At 40.3% G+C, this 14,793-nt stretch overlaps 1 protein-coding gene across 5 annotated transcripts in view; it reads right to left on the bottom strand.

The window, feature by feature from the left end:
- Positions 1 to 14,793, bottom strand: part of FNDC3A (fibronectin type III domain containing 3A) — a 118,983-nt gene that overhangs the window by 35,887 nt on the left and 68,303 nt on the right. For all 5 annotated transcript variants that reach the window (XM_066988933.1, XM_066988936.1, XM_013179603.3 and 2 more), the window contains 4 exons: positions 14,364 to 14,440; positions 9,863 to 10,100; positions 8,166 to 8,438; positions 6,655 to 6,713 (listed from right to left, as the gene is read on the bottom strand). In XM_066988933.1, the coding sequence (XP_066845034.1) occupies positions 6,655 to 6,713; positions 8,166 to 8,438; positions 9,863 to 10,100; positions 14,364 to 14,440 (647 nt within the window). The remainder of the gene's footprint in view (positions 1 to 6,654; positions 6,714 to 8,165; positions 8,439 to 9,862; positions 10,101 to 14,363; positions 14,441 to 14,793) is intronic.

Genomic DNA, 14,793 nt, shown 5'->3' with positions numbered 1-14,793 from the left:
AGGATGATGCTTAGAAATTTGTGGGTGTTTATTAATATTGCACATCTACTGTTGTGGTTTGTATGTTGTGCCTACATAATATTTCCAATCATTTCAAAAGAATTGACAACACACTATATGAAATGACTAGTTTCACAGTATCACTGTCATATATAGACTAAAAAAAATATTTTTTTGAATAATTGCTTTTGGAAATCTATTACTAGAGCATGAGAATCAAAATGCTATTTTCACAACTGGTGTTCTTAACCTGACTGGGTCAACTTCAAGAATGAAACAGAGGAAATGGCTTATTGGTAACAATTTTTTTCCTAATGTCCAGGCATTATCTTTCATTTTACCAGTTAAGCCTACTTGCCCTAGCCACCGTGGATTTGAACATGAGATCTCCCCTTTTCAGCAATTGTTTCTTATGTATTTGAAGACTTATCATTTGTGTCTCCCCTCACTTGCCTAAATCTCTGATCATTTTCACTCTCCTCCTTGATTACCTCCTCCTGCTCCCTTATCTTCAGTGCTTTGCCCAGAACAGTACGTAACACTTCATCTGATGCTTTACTAGTGCCAAACTGTCCTACACACTTCATATTACATTTCTCTTCAAACACCTCAGTGTATCTGTCTTCTTTTACAGAGGACAAGTCAAAACGGTTGGTATAAATGAGAGCTGGCGTTACATCTTATTGGAACATTAAAACATTAGAGGTTTCAGCTGTTCACTACAGAGAGAACAGGAAGGGTGGGACATCAAGGACAACACTGCAGAGTAACAGACAACTGACAGAACTTTGAATAGTAAAATTAAACCTGGAGCAGAGTGGAAGTCTGTTATATAGCAACAAAAGTCAACAGAGAACAGATGAAATGTTCTTTAAGTCTCTGGCTGGAAGAAGAATTATCTTTAGTTATTCCCCCAGGACAATGTTTGCTGGTGACCTCATGTAAGCAAGAACTTCCATAAGATTTCTGATATAATAGATGACAACTGTTAATATTGTTTCATTGTGTTAGAGTTACTGTGTTATGTACCCAGCTAAAAATCAGTGACTATGTAGGTTGTTCTGGTTGTTTTACTCTGTGTAAACAGAGTATGTGACTAAACAATATTGCGAAGATTTGAAGCTTTGCTGTGGCCAATTTGTCAAAGCTTAAAAAGCAACAGATAATGTAATTCAACATGCAGAAATGCAAAGTGAAAAGTATTTGAAGAAACTGGGAATTAAGGACATTCTAAAGGTGCATGGAAAGGTGCAATGTAATAAAAAAAAGCTATAAAAAAATTCTAAATGACACAAAAAAAGAGCTAACAGGATTAAAGACAAAAGATATTAAAAAAAGTATGAGGAAAACTCCAAGTCAGGCACTGCTCTACTACTTCTGGATGTAGAAGTTCAAACTATAAGGCATAATGCAGGAAAGCAAGAAGCGTTTAGCAGTTATTTCTGCCCTGTATTTGCAATGCAGCAGAAATCCGTATCCACTCTATGGAACGCTGTAGGTGGACTAGAAAACTAACATCCTGCAGCAAAAGCTCTGGGTCCAGCAGATGGTGCCCAGTGAAACCAAATGGCCTACAACAAACCAGGTGGTCACGTTAAACCAGTGGTTCCCCTTCAGTGATACACGCTTGTGTCAAACCAAGCAGTGGCAAGAAGCCAAGCCTAAACTAATAAGCATTGGGGAGTACTGGGGAGTGAACTTCTCATGGAACAAGTGTAAGAGGCACGTACCGGAGCACCTGAGAGAACATGCTCAAAGGCAGAGAAATGAAACACGACGAGCAACACTTTGCCAGGGACAAATACTGGAAGTAATTTCCAACCCTATCCAACACCTGAATCCCACTGAAGCTGCTATTTTCTTTCCTGCAACCCCAAATAATCAGGGTGGTGGAGTGTAAGGTCCCCTGAAATATAGCTTGTGTGTGAGGGGTCACTGATCAGACAAAAAGAGAAGCAGTAAGAGTTAGGACTGAGCAACAATGAGTTTTTTTCTTCTGGACCATACAATTTTTGATGCTAAATATTTCTTATGTTCTGGAGCTTTTCAGCCAACTCATATAAGTGTATGAGTATTTTCAACCATTCAGTTGCTAAAAAAAATAAATCACTGTTGCAAGCACATACAACTGAATCTAACTTAAGTCCTTTACAACTCATTTACAAAACATTAGATACTGCTTTTCGGGTTCAACTTGTAGCCAGCAGAATGATTTTTAAAGACAAGAGTAGGTCCAGATTATGTCATATATACTTTAGTCAAGAATATTATAAGGGACAAAAGCAAAGTATCAAAAGATTAGTAATGGCTAAAATGAAGATTTCCTATGAAAAAGAATTCCCTGTTGTGTATATCCACTATGGTAGTCTTAGATTACATCAACATATACAATTACTCTACCTTCAAGTTATGTATGCATGACAGTCATTACTAATTACTTTACTGAACAAGTAATCATTCTGTATTGTTGTTTATCCTTGATGATCAGTAATATCCCAATACTTGACTTTCTGAACAGTAGCCAGAGCTTTACTGAGGAAAGCAATCACTCAAGTTTCAGAAATTCCCATCAGTTCTCAAGTGCAAAACACTAGCACATTTTCAAATATCACTGTGATATGAGGAGGAAAAAATTATTTTTGAAGAACAAAGATTAAGATCAGAAGAATCCTCTGTTCTTAGGTGACCAATCCGAGACACCGAGGAGTGACTTTTTCAGAAAACTTGGCATTACTTATTACTTCGTATACTTATTCTGCAGCTGCAATTGATTGTGGCTGCAGCTCTGAGCACTGCGCTTCTTCAAAGCAGATTATACCACTTGACTCGGGCCCTAGGCGCTGAGGAAATTAAGAGGTGGCATGTCTCCACTAGCAGTGCACCTTACAAAAATAATCTCCTTATTAACCATGTGCCATTTGGGTCAAAAAAAAAAAAAAAGGAGCAGTTTTAATATGTGCAAGCTGGATTGCATTCGGTGACATAAGGTACTTAACTGGTGAGTAAGCTGCATCATGTTCTAAAAGCCCTGAAGCATACACAACATGCATGAGCTACAAAACACGATGTACTCCCAAGGGCTTTACAATGCCATACAACCAGTCCTCAAACTCTGAGAACTCTGAGTCCCTATCCCTTCTTGTCATTAAATACCCAGCCTTCAACTCCATTCTTCACTTTGCTTTTTGCCTTTTCGGGTCCCCTTGTCTTCTCTTCTGCCTCCTTTGCTGTTTGGTTAACAGATGCGATGGCTGGTGCAGCAGAGTGCTCGAATGCTGAGGACTCGACACAGTGCCACCTGAGAACCACTCCAATTTACACCTGGGCAGAGAAAGTTCAGTTCCTTCCTAAGTGCCGCTGCCACATACAAAAGGACTGGGAACCCAGAAAGAGAGATGAAAGAAAACGAAGATACGTTGATAAAAATAAAATACCTAATAGGAGTCTGGAGGCAGCAAAGCTGACGTGCCCTGTACAGCACCAGACTGAAAGAGATGTGGGAATGAGAGCACACCACACAGAACGCTGAGTGTGTGCATGCCTTGGGCCCATGCACCAAGACATGGGACAGCCCAGGAGAGGTCACAGCCTTCAATGACACTCTGGGTTTCCTGAAGGAGGATAAAGTGAGCTGAACAGTAACTGCACGATCACCTTGACCACCAGCACAACCAGTACACCCAGCACTGAAGTTCAACCAGAAAACAGGAGCTGACGATCCATCGAGAGAGTCATGGCTGAATCCCCAAATACAGTGCTTCAAGCAAAGTATTAACCAAAAACCTGTAGAAATATTTCTGATGAGACCTACAAAAAGGTGGTGTTAAAAAATAATCTCCTGGTTCAGTTGTAGGAGGGTGAGGAATAATATTTCCTTGGAGAAACGGTGGGAGACTTGCTTCTGATCATGCAAAGCCTCAGTAGGCAATCCGGTCTCCCTTCCTCTCATCAGATCCCACTCCCCAAAGCTGCAACATCAGCTACTCTTCCATCCACCCGCAGCCCTGATGGTCCCTGTAAGCCTCTCCAAGTGCTGGAAGTCTGGCTTTTTGCCTTGCGTGCTGTTTGCTCCGTAGCAAACTACTACTGCTTAGGCCTCTGATGTTTTCTGAGGTCTGCAAAGACAGCGCTTGCAGGCACACAGCTACATGCAGCGAAATTCAAGAAAGGTCATGGTGGGGAGGGGAAATGGTGAAACATGCTTGCCAGTAAGCCATGGATGGTTGGCTGAGTGCTGCAAGTAGAAGAAAGCAAAGGGAAACAGGACAGGTATGTACTGGAGCTATGGCTTTTTTGTATGTCCTCTACAACACAGTAAAAGTCACCATCTGTTGATTACACTTCTCACAGTCTCACTCTAACCACCTAGGATGCTCAGTTGTCACTCCCCGTGGCAATGCAGTCACTGATGACAACCCAGACTTGGATGCCCTGAGCAGGGGCAGAGGACTGTACATCTCCAAGAAAACTGGTCCCCTCACTTCTAGTCAGGATAGAAAGTGTGATCCACATTCTGCTGAAGTTAAGAAAGTCACAGCTGGCACTCAAGATTCGAGGGCCACTGAGAATGGCACTGGTTAGCACGTCCCAGTGACAGCACAGTCCTGCAGTCAGTTAACCCTGCAGCAAAATCTGCTCCTGTGCCCATTCTGATGCAACATGCGGCGAGATTAGCACGTGCTCCTTTGATAGGATAGACTTCCACGACCTGGAGTTAAAGGGGGTCTAAGGCACCAGTCCCTTCAGCTATACAGCCCTGAGCCACTCACAAAGCAGATTACTTCGTACAGGGAACGGCAAGGACCGTACAGAAAAAACACCATGTCACCGTGTTTAAAAAAAAAAAGATAGAAAAAAAAGGCAATTATAATCTTGCACACAATGGGCCAGCATTAGTACTAAATCTTCACTGCTTCACTTTGAAAATGGAATATAATTCTTCTAATGCTACTTTGATGCCTATCTTCCTACAGTGCAATGTCCAACAGCAACCCTGGAACCTTGCACAGGTCTCTACTGCTTGATCTAACACTGCGATAGCGATAGGTGTTTAGTACCATGCGTGGAGATGAAATGCACAGCTGGGCAGTGAAATAACAGGCTGCAAAACAAAACCTCTGCTGGCAGGTCTCACGAGTACTTGCTGTCAAAAGGATGATGAGATTTAGGAAAGCTGGATTACACCCAAGCTCCTGGATAAGACTTGATGGTATCAGACACAGACTTCGGTTCACTTCTCACAGCTATAATCCTTTCTGACCCTTTTTTCTCCCGCTTCTTGAAGTTTGGCCCTAACCGTTGGTTCTTCGTTCCAGTCTGTACTCATTTACTCCACACCAGATGTCTTCCCTTTAGTTCCCATTGAAGTTCCGGTGCCCTTATCTCACAAATCATCTTTTTCAGGCAGTTTCAGCCTCTTGCTACTACTGCCCGTTATTCCCACCACTCTCAGTCTTACTAAGAGCAAAAATAACAAACAGGAAAGACACTTGTTCTCCCAGTAGATCACACGCACTGTTCTATTTGCTCCTGGTCCCACTTTCCCATCTCGGACTCCTCATCTATTTCAGGATCCCTCAGTCTTGATTGTCCTTTGGACGTGTGCTCCTTGCCAGGAGCTGTCTCTGCTCTTCTCTTCTTTTCTCCACCACACCTTAATCTTCATAAGCTTTCTTTCCAGTCCCACTTTCTTCACCTAAAATTCTTTTTATGACCACTCCACCAACTCTGGTCTCCAAGAACATCCTGTTCAGAGCTACTGAAATTGACTGTCACAGCTACTATCTGCACCCCAGCAGCAGCTAGGATCAGCTTACTCCTATTTCTTCATTTCATTTCTCTCAACCCTTTCTTATGTGATTCGATTCAGACAATTTCCACCTCCATGACAGGGGCACTGAAGATACGTTACCACTTTCTGATGTTTGGACACAGCAAGATCCCAAGCATTTAGGTCTGCCTGCTCAGCACCACAGAATCACAGAATGGCAGAGGTGGGAAGGGACCTCTGGAGGCGACCTGGTCTGACCCTCCTGCTCCAGCAGGGACCCCCAGCGCAGGGTGCCCAGGACCCCATCCAGGCAGCTTGTGAAGATCTTCCAGGAGGTGACCCCACAGCCTCTCTGGGCAGCCTGGGCCAGTGCTTTATCAGTCTCAGTAAAGAAGTGGTTTAGTGGTAGATTTGGCAGTGCTAGGTTAAGGGTTGGAACTGATGATCTTAGAAGTCTTTTCCAACATAAATGATTCTTTGATTCTAAGTGCTTGCTGACGTTCACAGGGAGCCTTCTGTGTCTCAGTTTGTGACCATTGCCTTTTATTCTGTCACTGGGCACCACTGAAAAGAGCCTGGCTGCAAGAGCTGGGACTGTTTAGCCTAGAGAAGACAAGGCTCATGGCAGATCTGATCTATGAATATAAATGCCTGAGGAATGAATGCAATGAAAAGAATTCTGCATAGTAAGTATTAAGACACTTTTAGCTTTGTAAATGTTAATATATTAAAAATGACTTTGGTCATTTGCATTTCAGTGAATGAAAGTTAAGTGAATTTTCATTACTGCTGAAAATTGAAGAATTGAACTTAGAGAAAAGGAGGTATAAATGTATAAAATAGCAACAGATACACTGATTTTATGGAAAGCTGCAATTACTTACCACTGGCTTGGCTATATTAGAAAGAAGTGCTTCAAGTGCTTTTGTTTCTTCATCCTTTTCTTAAAAAACAAAATCAAAGCAAACAAAGTGCCCATGAATCATTGTTCAGTGACTTTACATTGAAATAGCTCTTCAAATTCAACAATTGCATATAGATCACAGTATGTATAAAACACAACACTGTGCCAGCTTGTATTCAGCTAGGACAACATAAAACCAAAAAAGCTCCCAAAGTTGTTGTTCATTTTAAACTAGTTGTAAATCTTTTCTGTGATTAACAGAATACAAAAAGCGTGGTTATCTTTTATTAATGTGTGATTTTAAACAAACTACTGCTCTGGAGAAGTTAACCTCTTGCCTGAGATATTCCCTATAGATTTCTCTTGGATGGAGTCACAGCCAAGTTACAGTAGTTTAAAATACCCTACTGCACATCAGCTGGAGGACTACCGGTGGCACTGGTGGCCTCCATCCGTTACAGGGTGGCAAACCTTAGCTTAACCTTCAGTTTTATCTCAGGGAAAGGATTTCATGTGCTCTGCTTCAGATGGAGGTACACCCAAATTTTATAGAGGAATTTTACAGAAAATGTTTTTATGTGGTTTCTTTCGCACAATAAAAGAATTTGATCATCTCAGTAGTATTAAGTGCACAGGCTACTCAGTTCCGTAGGTGCAGACGGGCATTTTTAATTCACTTAAAAACTTTCCTTAAAATAAAATGTAAAAGATGGAAATGTGGGTCCCTTCCAACTCGGGATGTTCTACGATTCTATGAAACAAACCCTAAAAAAAAATTAAAAACAAAATAAAACAACAACAACAACAAAAGATTTCTGAGGTAAAATCTATTTACAATTTTATATTTCTAAGATTGTTCATGCCATTAAAACTAACTAAAATGCATTTCTAAATTCTGCTTGTTAGCACAAGTCTAAGTCACAGTACATCCTTTTCCAAAAAGCTTTCAAAAACCAAAAAAAAAAGAAAAAATGGACTTCTCAATTTTTTGTATAAATACTTATAAAGAACTGTTAACATAATTTTTATAATGTATGTAAACAGCACATTTTGTCACCTGTGTCTCGGTGAAGCCTGCTTATAGATAAATACCAGCTGTCTGAAAGTAAACTGAAGGCAAGACAGATGTCAGAGTGGAACTAGTGAAACGCATACATCCAAATTTGGAGCAACAGTTCAATAAATGTTACCAACTGCTGAATTCAGGTTGTATTATAAAGGTGTCCCTTGCTGCTAAGCTCTCATGGGGTTTTCATAGTTTTGTTCTCTTAGAGCCATTGTTCCAACACGAGGCGCGGGCTGGTTGCCTTACCTCCATTCCATGTCTATCACCCAACTTCAAGACTGCCAAAGGATGGTGCTCTACGTACAAATGTTGTGCTCAGCCAGACACTGGACTTGCATATTTTTTATATATATATACACACACACATACACACGTAAATTATACATATATATACACACAGACACACAATTTTTGTTAACACTTACCTTCTACTTCTGTGTCTGTCTGAGAATTACTTTTTCCTTTACACACAGACTTGCTTTTGGTAGAACCTGTGCTTATGCCAGCTGTGTCCTGTCCTTTTGAAAGTCCATTAGGTTCACTTGTAGGAGAAGGACATTTCTGAGGAGATGATGGAGGACTGTTTAATTTATCCCTCTGAGTTCCATGTCGATCTTTTAATTTTTTTTGTAACCTTTCATATGTTTTACTAGACCTTTCATCTCTAAAGTTGGCTCTTCCATGAGCAGGCAGAGTATCTAAATGAAAGTTAAAAAAAAAAAAAAGAAAAATAAATAAATTGTGAAGGACAGAATGTAATTAAAAATCTATTTAAAAATGCCATGTGAGTTAAGTGTGTGCTTCTGTGCAAAATTACATCTATATTCCTATTATAAAACTGAACCATCCAGAAAGTGAACTTATATACAGTAATTGGACATTAACAACCTGTTAGAGGAGAAAGTGTAATCTTTCCTTCCCACATCCTTTTTCCGCTTACAGAATTATTCTTAAAGGGTTTCTATATTCTTCCTTAAACTGTAAGGTACAGAATAAAGTCAACACACTACTTCAGTACATGGGAGGAGACCTGCTCTGATGCTGAATGCAAAAAATACGGAAGTTTTAAGTTTTGGAACACAACTAGATTTCTATTACTTTAATGGTGTTTCTGCAGAAATCAACAGGAAAAAAAACCACAAACGTACTGTTATCAAAGCAATGCAAGTAAGAAACAAGGTTTAACTTAATACAGAAATACTAACAATTCCAGCAAGAATAAGACACTGGTATATTTTTTATCTGACCACTTTGTACATCATGACTATTTAAGTGCAGTGACTACATGGAGGACATGTTTAGAAGATTTTAGTAGTATCACAGAACACAGAGTATCTACCCATCTACAGTGACATGACAGTGCTCTAGTTTCCCTTTCCACAGCTTCTACCTTCTTTCTGTGAGAACTGCAACCTGGTGTTGTTCTCTAAAAGTCTTTCAAGGTCAGCACCTGCTTTAAAGCAGAAGTTTATGTAAAGAAAAGCAGGTCTAACAGAAAAGTAAATATTTATCTAATAACCCCACCCCTGTTAGTACATGCATACACTATGTCACTAAACAGTATTAAAGGCAGATAGCAATAGTTCTTCCAAAGACAGCTTCAACTACAGTATTAAGTTTAAGCGGGTAGCACCTGTTGGAATTTATGATTCTATGAATTCAATATGGACATTAGCCTGAACTTGCAGTTGTATGAAAATAGCATACTTTTTTTCATGTGCAATATTGAAAACTCCTGTTTCAGGCTTCAAACAGGATACTTGCAGATGGTATCTCAGAACAGTACTCAAGTATGGATTAAAACACTGAATGAGAGTGAAAACCATCGGTTAAATCACCACAAACACTTTCTGCACTGCTTTTGTGGGCAAATGCATAACTGATACACATAAAAAATAATCTGTGTATTTAATGGATAACCAAAAACACAAGTTCAATTAATGAAAATAACTTCTGAAATACTAAGCTTCAGCAAAAAGACTGGCATCCTCAAAATATTTTTGTACAGCTCCCATTCAAACCATAGTTGTGCGTGATTCAGCAAGCACATCAGCATCACAGATTCTGGAAACCAGTACAGCATTCCTTTGATGGAACTTGCAATACTTACTGAACTACTTACCCAGATCACCATACATTTGCGAGGTGTGATACTGTGGAATGTACTGCGTCGCTATGTCACCGGCCCCGGTCACTGGTGAGTACATATGACGTGGTGGAGGGGGTATCATGGCTGGAAGAGGAAGGAAGCCAGGCAGTGGGGGATGAGGTGGCCTGTGTATCACTGCGTGACCGCCAGGATGAAATTCTGGAGCCTGGGGAACCACCACAACCCTTCGAACACCGTTATCCTCAATAACCTGTAGAGTGAGAGACCACGCACCAAAAAAGAAAGGCTTAGTAATGAGCAAGAGAACAAATATGTTGGGAGCGACAGTCTGAAAGGTATGCTTCTGTATATACTTAAACAAAACCAGCAATGGCAAAACCCTTAAGTTTGAGAAAAAGGAAAACACAAAAGGGTAAGAAAAAAAAAGGACAATATAAGGGCAATCTACCTTCCTGTTAAGTGTATCAATTGCAATAAAGTGCTTAACTTCTCAATGTAATGAGGAAAAATACTGTTGCAAAATGTGAGTGCAACATCTTATAAACAACTAGATATATTTATGCCATTAACCTAAGCTTCTCACCAGGGCTCTGTTTCCAGCCTCATTCATACCACTCGCATGCTATACTGCTCCTCAGATTTCTTCTGCAGTGTAACAACTAGATGGCTCCCTGGAAGTGATTTGATGGGCAGGTGGACCTCACACCACATAAACAGAGAGAAAAAAGGCATAACAGTGACTGGTCCTTCCAACATCCCCAAGTCAGTCCTCCAATGATAACCCAGGAGGCACCTGTCAGCACCAGCAGCCATTGTCTGCATCAAGCTACTGAAGCAAAACAACTACCAGGATGGCAATCAGCCCGCTCAATACTCCTTTACAACTCAGCATACTTTAAAATAACTTTTTTTGTTTGTTTTTTTCCTCTGTTACAATATCTTGCAGCCTGAAAGAAGCCACATACTACTGAGAAAACAAGAGCCTTTGTGACAGCCTTTGCCAGACTGAGGCATGCAAAGAGCTTTGCTGTGCACCTAGAGGTGATCTTGGCATGATTTGAGTCAGATTTACTGTAGGATTAATAACCATAGCACCTGGGATGCCAGTGAATACATCGTTCTCCACTTCCTAATAAAATGCCCCCAAACAATGCCACAACGAGGGCTGTAATGCAAGTTTCTGCATGTTTATCCAGAAAAGGAGGACAACAAGAAAGGAATCTGGAATATCGGGACAATATTCAAAAACACGGAACAAGGCAACTCTGTGACTTAAGTTTTCACTGGTATTTGGAATCAGGTGGAACATGCACATGTAAACCAGTGAGTCATCTGGGGCAACAGGATCAGATCCGGAGATCAAAGCGCTTGGTGCCAAGCTGCTCTGACCTGCACTGTTAGAGCTTAACGGTGTAATGCTTGGCTAGATTTAGTCCCACGTCCTGGTGCGAACACTTCCACCGTGTCTGTGACAGAAAGCTGCCTGAAGGATCAAACAGTGGTTTTACCACGTTACTGTTGCGGTTGGTGTGCATCTGGAATGGAATTTCTAGTTTAGTCCCGAAATCATCCTGCTAGCTGAACCAATGCAGGGTAAGTGAGGATGGTCTAGGAAATAGTTTCAAAACTTCCCTACTGTAGTAAAAAAGAAAACTATGTAGGCACAGTTATATGTTTCTGGTGTAATGTAGAACAAAGATCTTTACAGATAAGCAATAACATTCAGAAGACAAAAGTATGTACAAAATGGAGCTGATCCCACCTTACTTACGTAAACAGCAAGCTAGAAATCAATGTAAATTACTTAAGTGAACACAGCTTCAAAAAAAATTATATACATACACACAAACCTACCATGTGACTTTAAAAAAAAGTTTCACTATTTTCAGTATACAGAAATTGTCTCTTACTGGGGAAGAGAAATTTTGCAAAGTTGCATATCTGTGCAGCTATAGCTGGTACCTAAAGGTGCGATATATATATTAACAGCAGTAAAGTCAAGGAAAACTTCTGCTGTTCAAGGAAATTCTCCAAATGTAGTTTTCACCACCGAAATCCCTTTTGTTTACACAAGGAAATGGCAATTTATTACAAATTTATTTGCAGATAGTTTATATAGGAAGCAACTTCCTTAAAAACAGGCTACTTAGGTTATCAGCAAACCCAAGAAAACAAACAAATTATAAATAAAGTAACTCAGAAATAGATACCCAATTCAAGCAGCAGGGACCTTAAGCTAAGTCTGTGACTGTGCCTCTAAATCAAACACAGCTCAACTGTATGCTCATAGCAGGGGGGCTACAAAAAAGCACTATGTGCATCGTGTCAAGTATGTCACCCTAAGTTAAAACAAAAACAAAAACAAAACAAAGACAAGCTATTATGTTAATTGTACTAGCAAAACACATAGTTCTGGCATAGGCCTCTCTGGTTGTGTGAATCAACCGAACATCACTGGAAAATTCACTACAGGCACTGAATACAGTCAGCTTGGAGAGGATGAATGAAGATGCCTGTGCTTGCTTTCACAGTTCTAGAATTACAGTTCCAAAAGAAAAGGAAGGGAGAAGTAAATCAACTTAAGAATTGCTTTTTATGTATGTGATATAAGAAGAATGTATGTGCTTTATTCTGTAGCTATCCCCGATGTCCAACAGAGGACAGTATGCTGTGTCAATGCCAAGCAGAAGTTGAAGCAAGCAGAGGTATAACAGAACTAAATGAAAATGGACAGACAGAATGAGGATGCTGAGGCTGTTCTTCCAGACTGATGGCTTTAGGCTTTTAACTGCCTTCCAATTTCTCTCAAAATGTATCTGAGTTACTGACTTAAAGATATGCTAAGCCTGAAGAAATCATGGAAGTTACATTGGTGGGACTGCAGTAAATCCAGGGTAACTCTTAGCAACATCGGCATTTTTTTCCTGTTTGCAAGACCGCTATCAAATCCTCTAGCTTGTAACAGGAACTTCCAACACAAACCACAACAGCTGGTATGTTTTGTCAGCAGTAAATACTTCAGAAGCCTTATAAACTACAGGTTTTCCTGGACTATGACATTCCTACTCGGATGAAAACAGCAGACATGAGCTCACTCCACCTGCACTCTCAGCTGGAGAGAGGTGAGGCACCTTCGGTTCAAAAGTCAGAGAGCTGTGCCAGCACAACACTTGCCTGGACTAACAAGCTCCAGTGAAAGGCTAACAAGCCTGCCCCAGCAAAACTCGGTCCTTCAGCCTGCCTGCTGCAGGCAGTCCTCAAAGGGAGGATAAAGTAATTTCATAAAAATGATTCAGATTGTCACAGGTCACACGACTTGCTGAATGCTAAGTGCTTCATCTGCTGAAATGAAGTACTCAGGAAACATAGTAAAATTTCACACTCCAATTCAAAAATTCTTTCAGGTCTTTAAAAATGAATTCTAACAGGAATCAAGCCATTTTACTATGATTTAAAGATAAATGGACTCTCACGATTTTTAATTTATTTCTCTTCTGCCTGTTTCAGAACTCAGCTATGAGAGATACATGAGCCAACTTTCAACAGATCAAAGGTAAAACCACGGAGACGCCATGGATCAGCCTGCCTGCCCTAACAGCCTTTTCTGCTACTAGAGGGCAATATTTCGTGCAGTTCAGATCATTTGTGCTACATCTCCTGGACACTGAGGATTTTTTGGTTTCATTCTGTGTTGTATTCTCTTCCAATGTACACAGTGAATCAGATGTAGACTGGTCTCAACAACAGAATATCATGATAAAGATTTACGTTATGGACAGTGGCATTCGTCTGCTCTAGTTTCCAGGTCTGAGCTACTAACCCCCGTGCTCATTCTGTAGTTGGGGAAGAGAAACAGACGTCATCTAGAAGGCCCTATATCTCAGCATAATAACAAATACAGGTGAGAGGAATTGTCCTTTTAATGTACTTTAAAGGATGTCCAGGTTATCTGGCTCACATTTAATTTTCAGGCATCTAAATTAGGAATCCCTTAGCAGCAACAAAAGCACAGCCCTACTTCAAGATAAGGCATGGAAACGTGTGTTGTATGGTAACTTATCCCCAGCGGACAGCTGATGTTTTTTCATGTTGTTTGCTACGCTTTTTCTAACTGATCTGTTTTATTCCTTATCTGCAGGGAACTTCCTAGACACGAGCTATGTATGTACATAAAATTACATTGATGCCAAGAGAAAATACCTGCTAACCAAGAATTCAGCACAATGAACTATCTGGGTCATGAGCTTTTTTATGTTCAGAGGGCATCGAGTACATTAGGATCCTGAACTAAATAAGGAAGTGTACCTGTTATTGTCATGCAAGTAGTTAATATATAACTAAATGGGCACACATCCTGGCTCCCATCACAGAGATGTTATTGGGCACGTCCCATTATTTACCTGTTTGATCACAGTGACTCCGGTTTGACAGATTCACTTACTGAATTAGCTATTTCGGTTCTACTTCTATAATCTGCATGCACACAAATGAAGTAAGAATCAAAGGGACGTACCTGTGGGGCATATCCAGGAGGCACATAAATAGTAGGCACTGAACCATTTGGGGACATCATTGGAACCTGAGCAGGACCTAAATGGGTTAAAAAAAGTAGCCTCAAATTATTAAATGGTGCGGTATTGAAAGTTCAAAGAACATACTGAACTGCAAAGTCTCTGTGAAAAATATACAAGATAACATGGATAAACAAAGGCAATGAACTGTACGGATAAAATTATAGCAAAGGGCACTCTTAGAAACATGAGACATTTAAGAAAAACAGAAACAAAGTAAAAAGTAATTCTCCAGTAGCTATTTCTCCCTTCTCTGTCAGCTCATGGAAGAACTTTTGGCAAAACTTCTTTGCACGTGACAAGTCAAAAGAAGTGTCCCAAAATGAAGAGGCAATAGAATAGACTTTACTACAGAAACAAACGAACAAGCAA

The sequence above is a fragment of the Anser cygnoides genome, chromosome 1 (genome assembly GCF_040182565.1).
Source record: "Anser cygnoides isolate HZ-2024a breed goose chromosome 1, Taihu_goose_T2T_genome, whole genome shotgun sequence".
Classification (NCBI taxonomy): domain Eukaryota; kingdom Metazoa; phylum Chordata; class Aves; order Anseriformes; family Anatidae; genus Anser; species Anser cygnoides.
This window is presented reverse-complemented; position numbering and strand designations above follow the sequence as displayed.